The 15,906-nt window shown below is 44.6% G+C and overlaps 1 protein-coding gene across 1 annotated transcript in view; it reads right to left on the bottom strand.

Moving 5' to 3' along the window:
• Positions 1-15,281, bottom strand: part of PIP4K2A (phosphatidylinositol-5-phosphate 4-kinase type 2 alpha) — a 61,362-nt gene extending 46,081 nt beyond the window's left edge. The window contains exon 1 of the mRNA XM_077302769.1: positions 14,839-15,281. Within this exon, the coding sequence (XP_077158884.1) occupies positions 14,839-14,997 (159 nt within the window). The 5' untranslated portion in view covers positions 14,998-15,281. The remainder of the gene's footprint in view (positions 1-14,838) is intronic.
• Positions 15,282-15,906: the final 625 nt, after the last annotated feature.

Genomic DNA, 15,906 nt, shown 5'->3' with positions numbered 1-15,906 from the left:
GTGAGTGTCCTGCATAGTGCAAGGGGTTGGACTACATGACCCAGGAGGTCCCTTCCAACTCTATTATTCTATGATTCTATGATATCTGGAGAGCTGCCATTTGGTCACCCCTGGCTTGGGGCATACGAGAGACTTATCTGGAAGTTTGCATTCCGAAGTGCAGTGGAATCCAGATACTGACAACACCCAAAAAATTTCCCCCTAGATGCAGATCCATCCTATTTCAAGGAAATATTTAGATTCAAATGGGTAGCCATGTTGGTCTGAAGTAGCACAATAAAATCAGAGTCCAGTACCACCTTTAAGACCAACAAAGATTTATTTAAGGTGTGAGCTTTCGAGTGCAAGCACTCTTCCTGGACTCTGCTACTGGACTCTGATTTTAAGGAAATATTTAGTTTTTGCAGATGCCAGCATTTATGTTTTAGAAGCTTAGGTGGCCAGCTACCTGATACTCTTCCAGAAGCAACTGCAATAAAACCCCACATTAAAAATGACTTATGAAGAATAGTGGAACTTTCCCAGTATAATAACATGGCAAATGGAGCTAAGGAAGATAAATATTATGGAAGTGAGAATTGGGCAGCCTGTAATTCTAGTTTCCAGAGGGGAAAACAGACTGCAATTTACTGCATGTTTTAGAGATGTACACATGCTGCAATTTATATAATAAAAAACTTATTCCACAAAGAGTCATACTGTTTAGAATTAAATGACAACTAGATGGATGGATCTACATTAGGCGCATAAAGCTACTATCAGTCAGTACTAGCAGAATACAAAGGTCTTTGATGTGTGCACATGCCATTAAGTGGCTTCTGACTTACAGTGAATAAATGACCTCCAAAACCTTTTATCAAGGGAAGTTTTGCTCAGGTCTTGCAAACTGAAAGGCATGGCTATCTTTATTGAGCCAGCCCCATCTCATGTTGGGTCTTTTTCTTCCTACTGCCTTCGACATTCTGAGCACTACCGTCTTTTCCAATGAGTTTTGTCTTCTTATGATGTACAGAAAGTCCAACAGTCTGTTTTGTTATTCTAGCTTCTAGGAAGGATTCAAACTTGATTTGATCTAGAATCCATTTCTGTGGTCCACTGTATCCACAAAACTCCCCCAACATGTTCCAAATGAATCAATTTTCTTGCCAGCATTTTTCACTGGCCAATTTCTATATCCATACATGCTAGCATCTGCCTATGAACAGTTTGGATTTACGAGGCTGTCTTTAAATATTACAGAAGATACCAATCATTCTTTTGACAATAACTTACCACTCTTTCTGTGGGTGGGCTGCCATTTTCTCTCAGGGAGAGAAATGACAGGGATCTCTTCCCTCAGTCTGTAAATTCTTACAAGTTACAGCTTTCTATTTTTCTATTACTTCTTGAACTGTCTTGGAAGTACAGGCCAACATCAAGGTTTCACAATTCATAAAATGCCTATTCTAAATGATTTTAAACAAATGATAGTATATTTTTAGGAAATAGGGAATTTACAAAATTTAAAAAGGATTACACAGCTGAAGTAATGCTGTCCCATCTGGAACTCCACCTAAGGAACAGCATTGACAAGGTAACTAAAAACTTTTAGCTAATTATGAGTCAAATCCTTGAGAATGAAAGGTGGAAGGATGAGTATCAGATCTGACTATATGCAGACATTTCTTAGACCCTGGCATTCATGTAAATCATGCCGGATAGCTCGATGGCAATTCTTGGAGTCAGTTTCGTTAAAGCTGCCCACAATCTCACTTTTCCCTCATCCCAGGAGTCACAACTATTTCAAATCGTATGAAAGCAGCAGTAAGGACTAAGGACTACTTGGATTGGTGTGCAGGTTTCACATTGATGTGACAAACAAAATCAAGCAGATAGGATGTCTTGTCCAACTTAATTTTCTTTCTTCACAAATGGCAAGGTTTGCCTGTTATCAATTCATTCTGACAATCAGGTCTTAGCCTTTCCTCATACATTTCCCAGGGCAGGAAAATTTCCAGAAGGCCAGCCATGTTCGTCTGCTGCAACAAATGTAAAGAGGAGCTTTATGGCACCATGGACTAACAAGGTTTTGTTCTCCAAGGCTCCTGTCTGTTTTAAGAGCAAGGATGTTTAACTTGATACTACAGGGAAGGATGCAATCTTAAGCCTATCTGTTCACATGAAAACATGTACTTTCCCACCCCTTGCTTCAAGTCATAGGAGCAGTCTAGTAGCAGCTACTCGAGTAGCAATCCTCTCTCCTATGCCTTAAGTCTTCCTGGTCTGGTGTGCAACGGTGGGCAGGGAAATGCAGGGTATTTAAAGAAGCCAACATGTGAACGATTGAGAGAAACCAACCAGCCTTCCATAATGGCACTTCTATATAATATTATCTTATATTAGGCCCACTTATCGGCACCTATTCAGGCATATGATATGGGTATCATCACTTGCCGAGAACGTAAAATAGTTATACAATTACAGTCTCTTCTAAAGGAACTAGAATACATTCAGCTGCCCAATGATTGATCTAATTCTAAAAGGGAATTCAAGTACATTTGTTCCCCAAATAAGCATGTAATGTATTTTATTTATACCTAATCTTTTCCTCCAATGGAAACGCACAGAGGCTTACATTATCTTCATTTTGCCCCACAACAACCTTGTGAAGTAAATTAGGCTGAGTGTAATCTACACTAAGAGAATGTTAATCTAGACTAAGAGAATCTTCAGAGCTACTGATCATTACAAGAAGAAGAAGAGTTGGTTCTTATATGATGTTTTTCTCCACCTGAAGGAGTCTGAAAGTAGCTTACAGTCGCCTTCCCTTTCCTCTCCCCACAATAGACTCCCTGTGAGGGAGGTGAGGCTGAGAGAGTCCTGTTATCACTGCTCGATCAGAACAGCTTTATCAGTGCTGTGGTGAGCCCAAGGTCACCCAGCTGGTTGCATGTGGGGGAGTGCGGATCAAATCCGGCTCAATAGAGGTCTGCACTTTTAACCACTACACCATGCTGGTTCTTGATGTGAATGTAATGTGTGCATGTAGTGTGACAAGTTAAGTTCTGTTGATGGGTCATCTTTTTACTCAATGACAAATTAAACATCAGCTGATGTATTTTTTTAGTAAAAAAAATGAGGATTGGCCTTCCTCCCTTTTTCACCAGAGGAAAAATGGGTTGGACTCAATGCCTCTGTACTTCTGAATATTACTGAGACAGAACAATGAACATTGCTGAAAATACAAGGCATCATGTTGACTGTGGGATTAGTCAAGCCCATATTACAAAAGTTGAAAAAGACTGTGCTATCTTTCAGTCCAAATGTATAGGGCTAGACTACCACATCCAAATACATTGTTAGCCTTCCTTACACACATTTTATGCCAACTCATTTTATTCCAAGGCATCCAAACTACTAGTTCTAATTACCATATATACTCGGATAGAAGCCGAGGCACAAAATCTGGGCAAACTCATTGACCCGAGGGTGGGAAATGCTCCATCATCACAGGCTCTCCCATTCAGCCTCCCCCCCCCAAAAAAAAATACAGAAAAGTCAAGAGGATGAATAGCTGCTGGTTTTTGTATCCTGCTTTTCACCCAAAGAAAACAAAAGAATAATTTGGAAGAAGTGATTAAGAAGAGGAAGAAGTGAAGGCAAAAGGAAAAAAAAGATCAGAGTCCCTCAGTCAAACCATTGATGTCCTACAAGCTGCCAGAGCAAGCTCAGTGCAACGATTGGCTGGCTGGAGCAGGCCTTTATTTCAATTACCATATATACCCGCTTATAAGCCGAGGAGGGCTTTTTCAGTGTGAAAAAAGGAGCTTAAAAACTAGGCTTATACACGAGTATATAGTGTAATGTATTCACACTATTTCCAGAGAGCAATTTTACATATAATGAAGGTATATACTTTAGACATACTATGGAACACAAACAAGCTGTACAAGAACCAGCGACAATACAATGATTTTTTAAATATGAATTTTTCCTGCGGCGGCAAACCCAATGTTCTTTTCCTAGATGGGAGCTCTCTTGCTAGTCTCAGCAAAAAGTTCAGGAAATCCTACCACAACAAATGAATAGAGACTCTAAAATCTTTGGCTTAATTATAGCTAAATGCCTGTTCAGTTTTACCTATGACTTAGGTCTTACATGCTTAATTATTAATAAGCATAAGGATCTTTTTTTCTTCAAGTAATTGTATTATACATTCTTCCTCCATAAAACAGAAGGCAAAGGGTGAAAAAAAATCTACATAGTCTTTTGTGGCTGCCATGAACTGGTAACTAAGATCAGCTCATGTGTTAATGGCATAGGAGTCCATGGATAACAAAAAGGCTTGCAGTTATGTGAATCAGTCTATATCTAAATAGTTGCAGTGCAGCAGAAATTGTTACCAAGAGAGATGGCAGAGAAACAGCCACACTTCTAGATGCCATAAAATTTTCATCATCAACAGGCTTGTAACAGATTAAGGTAAAGGTAAAGGTATCCCCCTGTGCAAGCACCGGGTCATGTCTGACCCTTGGGGTGATGCCCTCTAGCGTTTTCATGGCAGACTCAATATGGGGTGGTTTGCCAGTGCCTTCCCCAGTCATTACCGTTTACCCCCCAGCAAGCTGGGTACTCATTTGACCAACCTCGGAAGGATGGAAGGCTGAGTCCACCTTGAGCCGGCTGCTGGGATCGAACTCCCAGCCTCATGGGCAAAGCTTTCAGACAGCTGCCTTACCACTCTGCGCCACAAGAGGCTCTTTGTAACAGATTAAACAACTCCTAAAAAGAATGACACAATGAATACTGCACAACCTTTTAAGAGTTGAATTGGCAAGGCCACAAAACCAAAATGTAATACGTGACAAAAGCAATGACAGGAACAGGATGCTTAAAACAAAACTTATTCCCAAGGGACAAAAATTCTGTCAGCCACATAAGCCATAAATTTAAATAATTACCCTTCATCTTAAACCATTTAAGCCTACCCTATCCAAATCCTTAAAAGAGACAGGAGAATTTGCCACAATTAAGTAGACTGTTAAAAACAGACTCTAGACTCTGAAAGACACTTCAAATGGGCTATTTCAAAAATCTAGAGCAGTGCAGCAGCTAGAGCACTGACAGGATTATGATTTGACATGCAGAAATACAGACATTTTCATAAGTGGTCAAGAAGACTAATTTAACTGTTTGATGCTTCCCCAATTCTTCTTTACCTGCCGTTGCTACAAAAAAATATGCATCAACTTGAAACAGCAATATTTATTTTGAATGGTTAATACATCTAGGAAAGAGACAGCAGTTTCTAGCTGTGCAATACCATAAAAGAAATTTAACCTTCAAAACTGAACCGGGGTTATCATGGTATCTGGCGGTGTCCTCAAAATGCCTGACATAAAAGGCTTTGGAAAGCTACCTCAGCTTCAGTATTTCTTCAAGAGGGGAAGAGCGATGGAGCTGCAGTGTTTCAGAGACGAAGGGAAAAAATCATCTTAAAAACAAACAAATTCACTGCGGCATAAGGTTTCAAGAGCCATAACCTACTTTTTCACAATCCCCTCTCTCTCAGGGCTTGGTCAAATTCCCCGCCTCCTGAATCATTCCTCTTGTAACCCAGCAGTCCCTTGCTGTTGGGGTGACAATTAGAGGGCCTTTTGAATATCAGATTTATGGACACACACACACACACACAAGCACCCCCTTGCATTGTTTTATCCCATTCTTCCCTCAAGGAGTTCGGAACAGTGTACATGATTCTGCTCTACTTTTATTCTTAACCATCTGAAGTATGTTAAGATGAGAGAATGTCTGGCCCACGACATTTCTTATAACTCATATAAACACAGAAATAAATATTTCCAGGAAGGTGTAAAGAAATATAAAACAGGGTCAGAGTAAAGCCAGAATTATAAAATAAGGGTCGAGTCAAGCCAGAATGATATATGACACATATGCAAACGAGAGCAAATTGGAAGAAAAATTAAGCGCTACTTTAACACGGCAAGGTTTGAGCCTTTAAGGATGCAACAAAACACTTGTAAAGTCAAGAGCTCTGTATTTTTACGAATTTCCCGCAGAATCGGAACTTACTATTGAGCCTCACATTCAGCCTTTCGAGAATCTCAGATTTTTAATGTATAGACGACCTTTGACACATATTGAGCATAGTCAGGATGCTTCCTCTGCCTTAGTGTGAATCAGAACCCCAGGCATTAGTGGTCTTTTCTACTGCTAATCAGCACCAGCTTTACTTTGATTATCAAAGACATTGCCCTGTTAAGTTTGCAATTTCTGCCTTTGAATGCTGACTTCCATCAATCAAGTCCTGTTATCATAATATGGGTGTCTGCATAAATTGTACGAAGTTTAATTAATGTTCCACAAACCTCTCCCACCATGTCTTCCCAAAAGGACCATAGAGGCCTTTGGCAAGATAGGCAAATCCCAGCTGGTCCAATCCCACTCATTCCATTTTAGGTAAGACTTCTGAGTGTTCCAGTATTCTTGCCTTCACAGCATATATCTATCATAATAGCTTCTATATGCATACCTTTTGAAGTACATTTAAAATAAATGTTAGCAGTAGCAGATGTTGACAGCTATGAACTAATTAGTGATCCAAACACAATCAAGCTTTTCCAAGAACCTAACCCTCAGAAAATAGGGCAGTTAACAATGACAGAATAGGGTTATCAGACAGACACACAGTTTTGTCAGCCATTTCATTGGCTAGAAAGAAATTAGGGCTTCCTACTGATTTGTTAAAGCTATTACTAAAAACAGGAGTTTGGACTCAAATATCCCTGGTAAGCATGTCATTATCACATTCTAGTGTTCATCAAAAGAAGGGACGAGCAAGGAGCAGGGCAGGAAGAGAAACTGCACACATCTTTGATCAATAAAAACAGGAGCCAATGTTTTCCCCACTTAAAAAAAAGATAACAGAAGAAAGCATACTGCCATCTGTGCTTTCATCTCTCTGCCTCTTCTCTAAATTTAGACACTCCAAAGAATTTTGGGTACCAAATTAACTTGTTTATTTTAGAAGAAAGCATTTACTACTGAAGCTTAGTGAATCTGCATTTGTTGCGACGGCTTGCCATAAAAACCTAAAAAACAGCACTCTGGGCAATTGAAAAGGTCATGCATTTTTCCATATGAGAAGCACTATGCAGGCAAGAACACAAACTAGCTCCAGCCGCTTGAAAGAGGAGATCTCTGCACTCATCATGAGACCGTAGACGTAAGGGACTCACAGCTTTTCCTACATGGAGCATGCTTCCTGCGGAGAAATTTCACAAGATCTGAAGGAGCTGCAGTATGCCACATGAACAAAAAATGATTTCAGAAGAGAGCAGTATAATTTGCTTATTTGGCTGAACTGCAGAACATAGATGTGGTTAAGATACGATTGGTAGTTTTAAAAGGTCAGTAGACCAGACATACATGTACCTTTAGCCTCTCTCATTTTCCCCCTGTGAATAGTATAGGTAAAGGTATTATAATCTGAACTCTGATTCCTCTCATATACCTAGTAGGGACTAAGTGGCACATGGTCCAACTACATTACTAAAACTAGATAGTTGTGTCTGGTTAATGCTCACATGAGAGATCTCCTGACAATCTTATTTATGCTGCCTTAAATTCCATAACTGAAGGTAGGATATACATGTAATAAACAATAAAATATTGATAAGACACCAGCCTTGTATTTTTGGAACTATCCCCAGATGCAACAGATGTATTAAATCCTAAAGTATGACAAAATAAATCTTCAGAAGATCCCCCTGTTGTATCTTATGACCCCATTCTACTTATGCCAGAGTTCTGACAGTAGACCACCCACCCCGTTTAACCATTTACTTCGATATTTTAAGATTTTATTATCCTAACTTTATTCCTAGTTTCCCCCCCCCCCCCCCCATCATAGCATCTAGGACCAGTTAATCCTGATTAGCCACTGGTTTCTCATGTGTTTCAAAGTTCTTTTTCTGTCTCCCTAACATCTTAAGTATGTCCACTGTTTTCTGTTCCTACAGAAGTGGAGCCTTGCTAAATCCTTAATAGAGGAAATAATTTCAGCTGTTTTGGACAGTTAGATCTTGGCAATTACTGCAATACATCTCAGAAATTCAAACAATCCTGAGTTCTACACATGTGATGCAGAAAAGAATACGAATCAGATATGTCTTCTGCATTTAACCGGTGTCCATAATTTGGACCAAATGGGGATACCTTTGACGATGTATAGTTAATTAAGACATTAGAGCAGGCTTTCTCAACCAGGGTTTTGTGAAACCCTGAAGTTTCTTGACAACCCTAGAAGGGTTTCCTAAATAGGTGGGAGTAATTTTTTAATGTATATTTTAAACTTGTTAAATATTTATTGGATGATATGGCCATATACGGTTATGTCAACCAACATGGCCCCTCCCAAAGTGGCCCATGATGGGTGGGGAGAGGAGGGGCCTTCTTCCTGATGTTTAGACGGAATTTCTTTTGAATTAATTTCATTCCATTGGTTCTGGTCCGTCCCTCCGTGGCAAGAGAGAACAACTTTTCTCCATCCTCTATATGACAGCCTTTTAAATACTTGAAGATGGTTATCAAACCCCTTTCAGTCATCTCCTCTCCAGGCTAAACAGACCAAGCTCCCCCAACCTTTCTTCATACGTCTTGGTCTCCAAACCATTAACTATCTTTGTTGCCCTCCTCTGGACAAGCTCCAATTTGTCTACATCCCTCTTCAACTGGGGTGCCCAAAACTGAACACAGTACTCCAAATGAGGCCGAACCAGAGCAAAGTAAAGCGGTACCATCACTTCCTGTGATCTGGACATGATACTCTGTTTGATACAGCCCAAAATCCCATTTGCCTTTTTAGCCACCGAGTCACACTGTTGACTCAAGTTCAATGTATGATCTACTAAGACTCCTAAGATCCCCCATCCTATATAGGTGTATTTGGTTTTTCCTACCTAAATGCAGAACTTTACATTTGTCCTTATTGAACTTCATTTTATTCAGTTTAGCCCACTTCTCAAGCCAAGATCATCCTGAATTCTGATTCTGTCTTCGGTTGGGTTTGCTACCCCTCCCAGTTTAGTATCGTCTGCAAATTTAATAAGTATCCCCTCTAAACCCTCATCCAAATAATTTATAAATATTATACCAAATAAGCTTAATGCAGAGTTACAGAAAGGAGTGAAACAAGAAAGCCCATTCTTCTCAAAAGATACTGCCAGCTTGACCTAGCAATCCCCACCCCAAACAAAGAGTATGAATCAATATAGACATGACAAATGGACTGCACACACAGAATTATAAATTCTGATTTCTGAAGGCAAAGCTATTTGCAGTATCAGGAGATATTGGCTACTTACGCTAGGGACACAACCCTTCCTAAATATATATAAGCCAGGGACACATCCTTCCTAAATATATTTTCTAGGGTTTATTGTTAAGTCAAACTTTCAACCTGAGAATAGCAAAGGAATAGTAAAAGAAAAACATGTCGTTCCTGTGGGAGACATCACTTTGGGCCACATCACACTTCTGAAAGTTTTGAGGCTATAAAACTCCCACATTCATTTCAAGAAGCTTCTGAATGTAAGCAGGGAGAGGAAATAGGAGTGGCTAATTACTCTGAAGCATCCTCACTGATAGTTCTCACAAGCACCTAGTACTAAAGGCTTGGCTACCCAATGTTTCTAGCCAACAAAAAAAAAAAAATCAAAGGACCATCTCAGGCCTGGGCAGGAATGTGACACTTAGGAGAATGAGAAGAGTTGGTTCTTATATGGTACTTTTCTCTACTCAAAGGAGTCTCAAAGCAGCTTACAATTGTCTTCCCTTCCTCTCCCCACAACAGACACCCTGTGAGGTAGGTGAGGCTGAGACAGCCCTGATATTACTGCTTGGTCAGAACAGCTTTATTAGTGCTGCAGCAAGCCCAAGGTCACCCAGCTGGCTGCATGTGGAGGACAAGCAGGGAATCAAACCCAGCTTACCAGATTAGAAATCAGCGCTCCTAACCACTACACCATGCTGGCTGTACGCCTAGGACTTGAGGGTGCCAAATGCTAACAAAGGGCCAGGCAGCCCAGACAAAAACCCAACATAACTGATGACTTCCAAAACACCATAGCTTTAATAAAGAACCTACTCTAGAATAGCAACAATCAGGGTATGAATAGCCAAAGGACGGAAGAATGCATGTATACACCTGAACTTAGTAGACTTGCTCAAACCATTGCTGTGCAGAGTATATGTATAGTGATTTTCTTTAATAAATTCAACAAAGTCCCAATCAATCATATAACCAAGAGGGTGCCAGGGAAGAGAGGCATTTGGTGAGTAAGAGCAGGGGTAGTCAACCTGTGGTCCTCCAGATGTTCATGGACTACAATTCCCATGGGAATTGTAGTCCATGGACATCTGAAGGACCACAGGTTGACTACCCCTGAGTGAGATCACTAGATCCCCATGCATGTGTGGTAAGCCACACATAAGTAGGCAAGTTGGAGTGAAAGCAGATGTTTACAGAACCTGTAAATAGCAATGAGCATGGATCGCTAGCCCTCTTAGCAGGAAATACTCTAGTCGGTCAGCTAGTGAGAGCATAGATGCTCAGAGAGAAGCAAGGAACCTCTCCAGAATTCATGTGGCCTTGTGAGAGCTGTGTGCTGCTGAGTAGAGGTTGGGACAGCCACTAAGTATCTTGACCTCTCAGTGGGCCCAAAGTGGGTCAGTGGGATGTTCTGCAATAGTTCTAAAATACAGCATCAAGCATCTATTAGAGCAGTGGTCCCCAACTCCCGGTCCGGGGACCGGGACCAGTCCGTGGAACAGTCAGTACCGGGCCATGGCTCCTCCTCATCCTCCTCCCCGGCTGCTGCCTTGGGGGCTGCCCTGCCACTTTGCCACCGGCTCACCTTTGGTGCTCTCCAGCAGCTGCCATGTTTGGGGCTCCTCCTCGGCGTGGCACTGTGCAGCTGCTGCTGGCAGCGCCCCCCAGCTGGCGGTGGGAAATCAGGGGCACTGGCGGGAAAGGAAGCGGAGCAGGGGCTTAAGAGGTGACGACATCCCTCGGCAAAAGACTACCCCCCCCAGGCCTCAGTAAAATTGTCAAGTGTTGACCGGCAGACAGAACAAGCTACCGACTGGTGTTCCTCTCCTCTCGAAAACTTTACAGGGTTACTACAAGTCAGCCACAATTTGCAGGCACTTTCCACCACCAATTCAATTAGCTTATCTTTTGAGGTCAGCTTTTAATGCCCCATGGCTGGAAACTCTGCAAAAGTTACTGAATGTATTCAAGTTCTAATTGTTTTTAGATCAGGCTGGTTCTGAGCCATCACTGTTTGCATTCCGATTAGTTTTTGATTCTCAGTTTATGGGGAATACCACAGCAGTGACAAGGTAATGATTAAGTACTTGTAAAGAACCCAAAGAATCTCCATCCAGCAAGAGTAATTTTGACTAATGCCAAAATTACTATCCACAAAGAGAAACAAATTTGCTTCTTTTTCTTCCTGAGATACAACTCACCTTTGCCACTTCAAAACAGAAAAGAAGGCTGAGATTACAGTAAATGGGGGAGCGGGAATCAGTCACCCACCTCCCTATTTCTCACATCTATTTAGTATGCTTGTGGGATTGTTGGGGGGGGGGGTTGGTAATGCAGATGTAGAAAACAACATTAGTGGTCAGCTTGGCATTCATCATGTATGCAAATATACTAGTATGCAATCTAGAAATTCCAATATGCTTAAATGTCCAGGAGACAAGAGTTCTCATGTTCCTCCCCTCCCTATCAGGAACAGCTATTGCTTTTTGGTAGCATACAAACCGGAGATCAATATCCTCAAAACATTTGAGCCAACAGTGACACAAGAACTCCACTTACACAACAACAAGAGGTTTAGGACTCAAACTATCACCTTGCACCTTTCTTTCTGGTGTCGTATCCCATTCATTGAGCTTCAAAGAACAAGACTCCTGAGAATATAGCATGACCAAGTCTACAATAGCCAACATTCTCATTGAATAAAAACCCAGTACATGGATAACGTTATGCGACGTCTGGATGAAGCACAAAAGTACATCACCAAAGGGACATCACTCCAACACTGAGTTCTGCAATGCCATTATGCAATTCCACAAAAATACTGCTATATGGAATTATAGCAAAATGTTACTATTACTGAAATACTATTACTGAAATACAGGTGAAGATTCCATTTCGAGCAGCAATTCTTTAAAAAGGGCTAAAGGAGGGAAGAAATCTAATATTGAGTGGTCATTGGAAATAAGGACATTACTGCAGGGCCTGTCTTAGCTAATGGGTAAGGGGGGGGCTACCTCAGGCCCCACATCAGGAGGTGCTAAATGGCCCACAGTCTCACCCTCCAAAAAATAGATGGGCGTGTGTGTGTGTGTGTCTAAGTTTTCTAATTCCCAGTGCTGTTTTATGTCCCTCTTAACATATGGCAAGCGGAAATTCGGTCATGATATTTTGTCTGTGGTGCGCAGTTGATTAAAAGCCTAAGACCCACTGATCCAGACCAGACTTTTCTCATGTCTCATTTCACGAGTGCCTCGACAATATCCAGCATCCACACTCTCAAACACTTAATATGTGGAAATTACATCAATCACAAAACATTATAGAACGTATGTGTGTTTGGGGGAAGAATTTAGAAGGAAGTAGGCTTGAGGATGAAGTTTTCTGTAGAATGTTTAGTAGATAAAAATGATGAATAATTGCGCAAACAGGCTGTTACGTTTAAAGGAAATGATGCCAGAATGGAAGGAAATGCAAGCCCAGGTCAATCACCCAACCAAGCCTCTTAAAAGGAAAAAAAAAAACACCCACGGGTTTTTGTTTTTGTGTTTTTTTACAAAACAATCAGCGGCAAGCAAAGTGCAAAACACCAGAAGTTCACAGACTGTGACAGAGACTGTGCCGTTCCCATTCCTGTGCAATTCTTCAGCAGCACATCACCTAACACCCCTGCAGGTATAAACATACTTGTATAACTAAAGTATCACTTATCTAACCAGGTGAACATTATACATCTTTCTTTAGAAATTCTCGTCACCCTTCCCACTCCTCTAAAAGATTTCAAATAGGCAATATAAGCCAAGAAGATGCTAGCAACTGAAGCAAAATGACCCAAGGCAAGCAGAACTGCATAACAAAAGACAGAAAATTTGACAGGTGTCCCTGCAGTGAAGTAGATCTTCTAAAGCAGGGGTAGTCAACTTGTGGTCCTCCAGATGTCCATGGACTACAAATCCCATGAGCCCCTGCCAGCGTTGCTTAGTTGCTGGCAGGGGCTCATGGGATTTGTAGTCCATGGACATCTGGAGGACCACAGGTTGACTACCCCTGTTCTAAAGAATTACACACACACTTATTTGGCAGAAGCCAGAAGGTGCAACCAAAGCCAACACTCACGCCGATATGCCAGCTCCTCTGATCTTCCTAACAAAAGGCAAGCTTCATATTTCCCTTCCCCGTGCCCAATCAGATTAAGAGTGCACAGGTAAATGAATAGCAATTGCCAATTCTGAGGCAGAACACTGCAGCACTCCAAGATAGCAACGTCTCTCCCTTCCCTAGCACAGCAGTATTTCAGCACAGACCCCGTTAACCGCCCTGCCTTCCAGCTATACGATACACATTATGCTGGCAGAGGGGGCTAGGAGGAAGACCGTTTGCTACGGACGTGCCTGGTATATCCAAGCTCCGTTGCAGCCGGACATTTTTACCGCTGCTCAGCAAAATGCATCCATCCTGGACAGCAGGAAAGCTATTAGCCCGGTGATTTAACACACCCAGCTCTGACCTAGCGCTGCCCCAACATCAAACCACACCAGAGGCATTTGTCACAGGGATTCTGAAGGCTTTCTCTGGGAGGAAAAGTATCAGCAGTGGGCCTATGAAGATAACGGCCTCATTGCACCAGAGCGAGGCACACCGCTGTGTTCCCAACAGCAGCTAGCCAAGCAGACGCACTCGCAGGCCACGTAGGGACGCCCTGCGTCGAACATCCCTGGCACCCGCTATGCAAAGGTACAGTACTCCGGTACTCAGAGGCTTCATTTAAGCTACCGACTGCAAGAGACGTGGCACGCCAGCTACCAGCCACAGAGATGCCTACAGCCCTGACAATACAAGCAGGCATGGCTGAGGAAGGGATGAAAAGCATCCAACTCCTCGAAGATAAGGGGGGGGGGGTACATGCAGCAGCACCCATGGCGTCCACCCCCACCGCCCCCCCCACTCCAAGGGCAGCATGCCTCTGCACTCGTGTGCCCAAGGGCACGCAGCTCTCCACAGGAAGGCTTCGCCACGGCCTCTCAAGCAAGCCAGCCCTTCTCCTCCGGACTCTCTGGAGCGGGAGCCCTGCGGCACCTGAGGCACTGATCCCTGCAGAAGCCGCAGCTGGCGGCATCCGATGCATTAAGCAGGGAGCCCTCGGGCAGACGCAGCTCCAAAGCCCGGCCCTCCGCATCGCTCCCGAGCCCAGAAAGCGGCGACGTGACGAAGGGGCAGCGGACGCCCGTCGGCTTTGGCCGCAACACCGGGACGGGACGGGCCTCCCCTCCCCGCCGCTCGCCTGCAGGCTCGGCCCGGGGGAACAGCGCAGAAACGGCGCCCCCTCCCCCGCCCTCCGTGCGGCCTTTGCAAAGGGCCAGGCTGGCTGGCGGACTGGCGGGCGGGGAGAGCGGCCAGAGGGACGCGGGCGGCGGCATCCTTAACAAAGAGCCCCGCTGGGACGGCCGGGGAGGGGGCTCCCCACACCCCCCCCCCTTCCCCTCACCCGCCCGCCCGCCCGCCGCTCTTACCGAGTGGTTCACCCCCCACATGAGGACGCTGAGGAGCGGGTCGCTGGCCCGGAAGAGCTTGACTTTCTGGGCCACGAAATGCTTTTTCTTGGTCTTGGTTTTACTGGCCATCACCGACACGATGTTGCCCGCCGCCGCCGCTGCTGCCGCCGCCGCCATGGGAGCCGAGCAGGAGCCGCCGCCGACGCCGCCAGCCACGCACGGAGGAAACGGAGCGCCACAGGCGGAGGAGGAGGAGGAGGGAGGCGCAGCGCCCCGGACCCGCCGAGAGCAGAGCGGAGCGGAGGCGAGCGGGGCTTCAGAGCAGCCGCGGCGCGAGGGGGGAGGCGGCGGGCGCGTCGCAGGCGCTGCCGCAGCTGCCAGTGCCGCCGCCAGCCGATGCCAAGCGCATCCTGGCCCGGCCGCCGCCGCCGCCGCTCGCTGGATCGGCCCGCCCCGCCCCCGCCGCAGGCCCCGCCCGCCCCGACGCCTCGCCCATCGCCGCACGCTGGCCGACCTGCCCACCCGCCCCTTTCGACGGGAGGCATCGCGCCCAGCGGGGCATCGGGGGCGCTGCGCGTGCACGACCCCCTGAGGGGAACTTCATAACTGGACTCGGGTTCTTTGGGGGGGGGGGGGGCGGGTTGCCAGCGGGGAAAGGCTGAGCCAACGCCACAGGCACGGAGGTTTTTGCTTTGGGGCGCATGCGTGCTACTGCCGAGCATGCTCTGAAGGAGAAAGCGACGTCTCCCCGTGGCCGTTTTCCCTTCCTTGGTGCCCTTTCTTGGGTTTCTCTCGTTTGGGAGTGATGGAATTGTGCCCTCTGTTTCTGTCAGAAAAATGCCCGTCAAGAGGACACACCGTCAGGTTCCACAAGAAAAAGAGACTGTACATTCAAAAATCACATGTCGTATGCATAGCATACGCAGTAAGGGAAGTGCAGACCCAATAAAACGTCAGTTAAAATGAGCAGGAAAATTGGAGGTGGTGCAAAGGTTTTTCAAGACAGAGGTGGTCTGGCATAGACTGTTTCTGTGTAGTATGGGGTTGCCAGCCTCCCGGTGGGCCGGGAGATCTCCTGGAGTAACA

This window comes from Paroedura picta, chromosome 11, assembly GCF_049243985.1.
Source record: "Paroedura picta isolate Pp20150507F chromosome 11, Ppicta_v3.0, whole genome shotgun sequence".
Lineage (NCBI taxonomy): Eukaryota > Metazoa > Chordata > Lepidosauria > Squamata > Gekkonidae > Paroedura > Paroedura picta.
The sequence above is the reverse complement of the archived record's forward strand: the minus strand, read 5'-3'. Positions and strand labels throughout refer to the sequence as shown.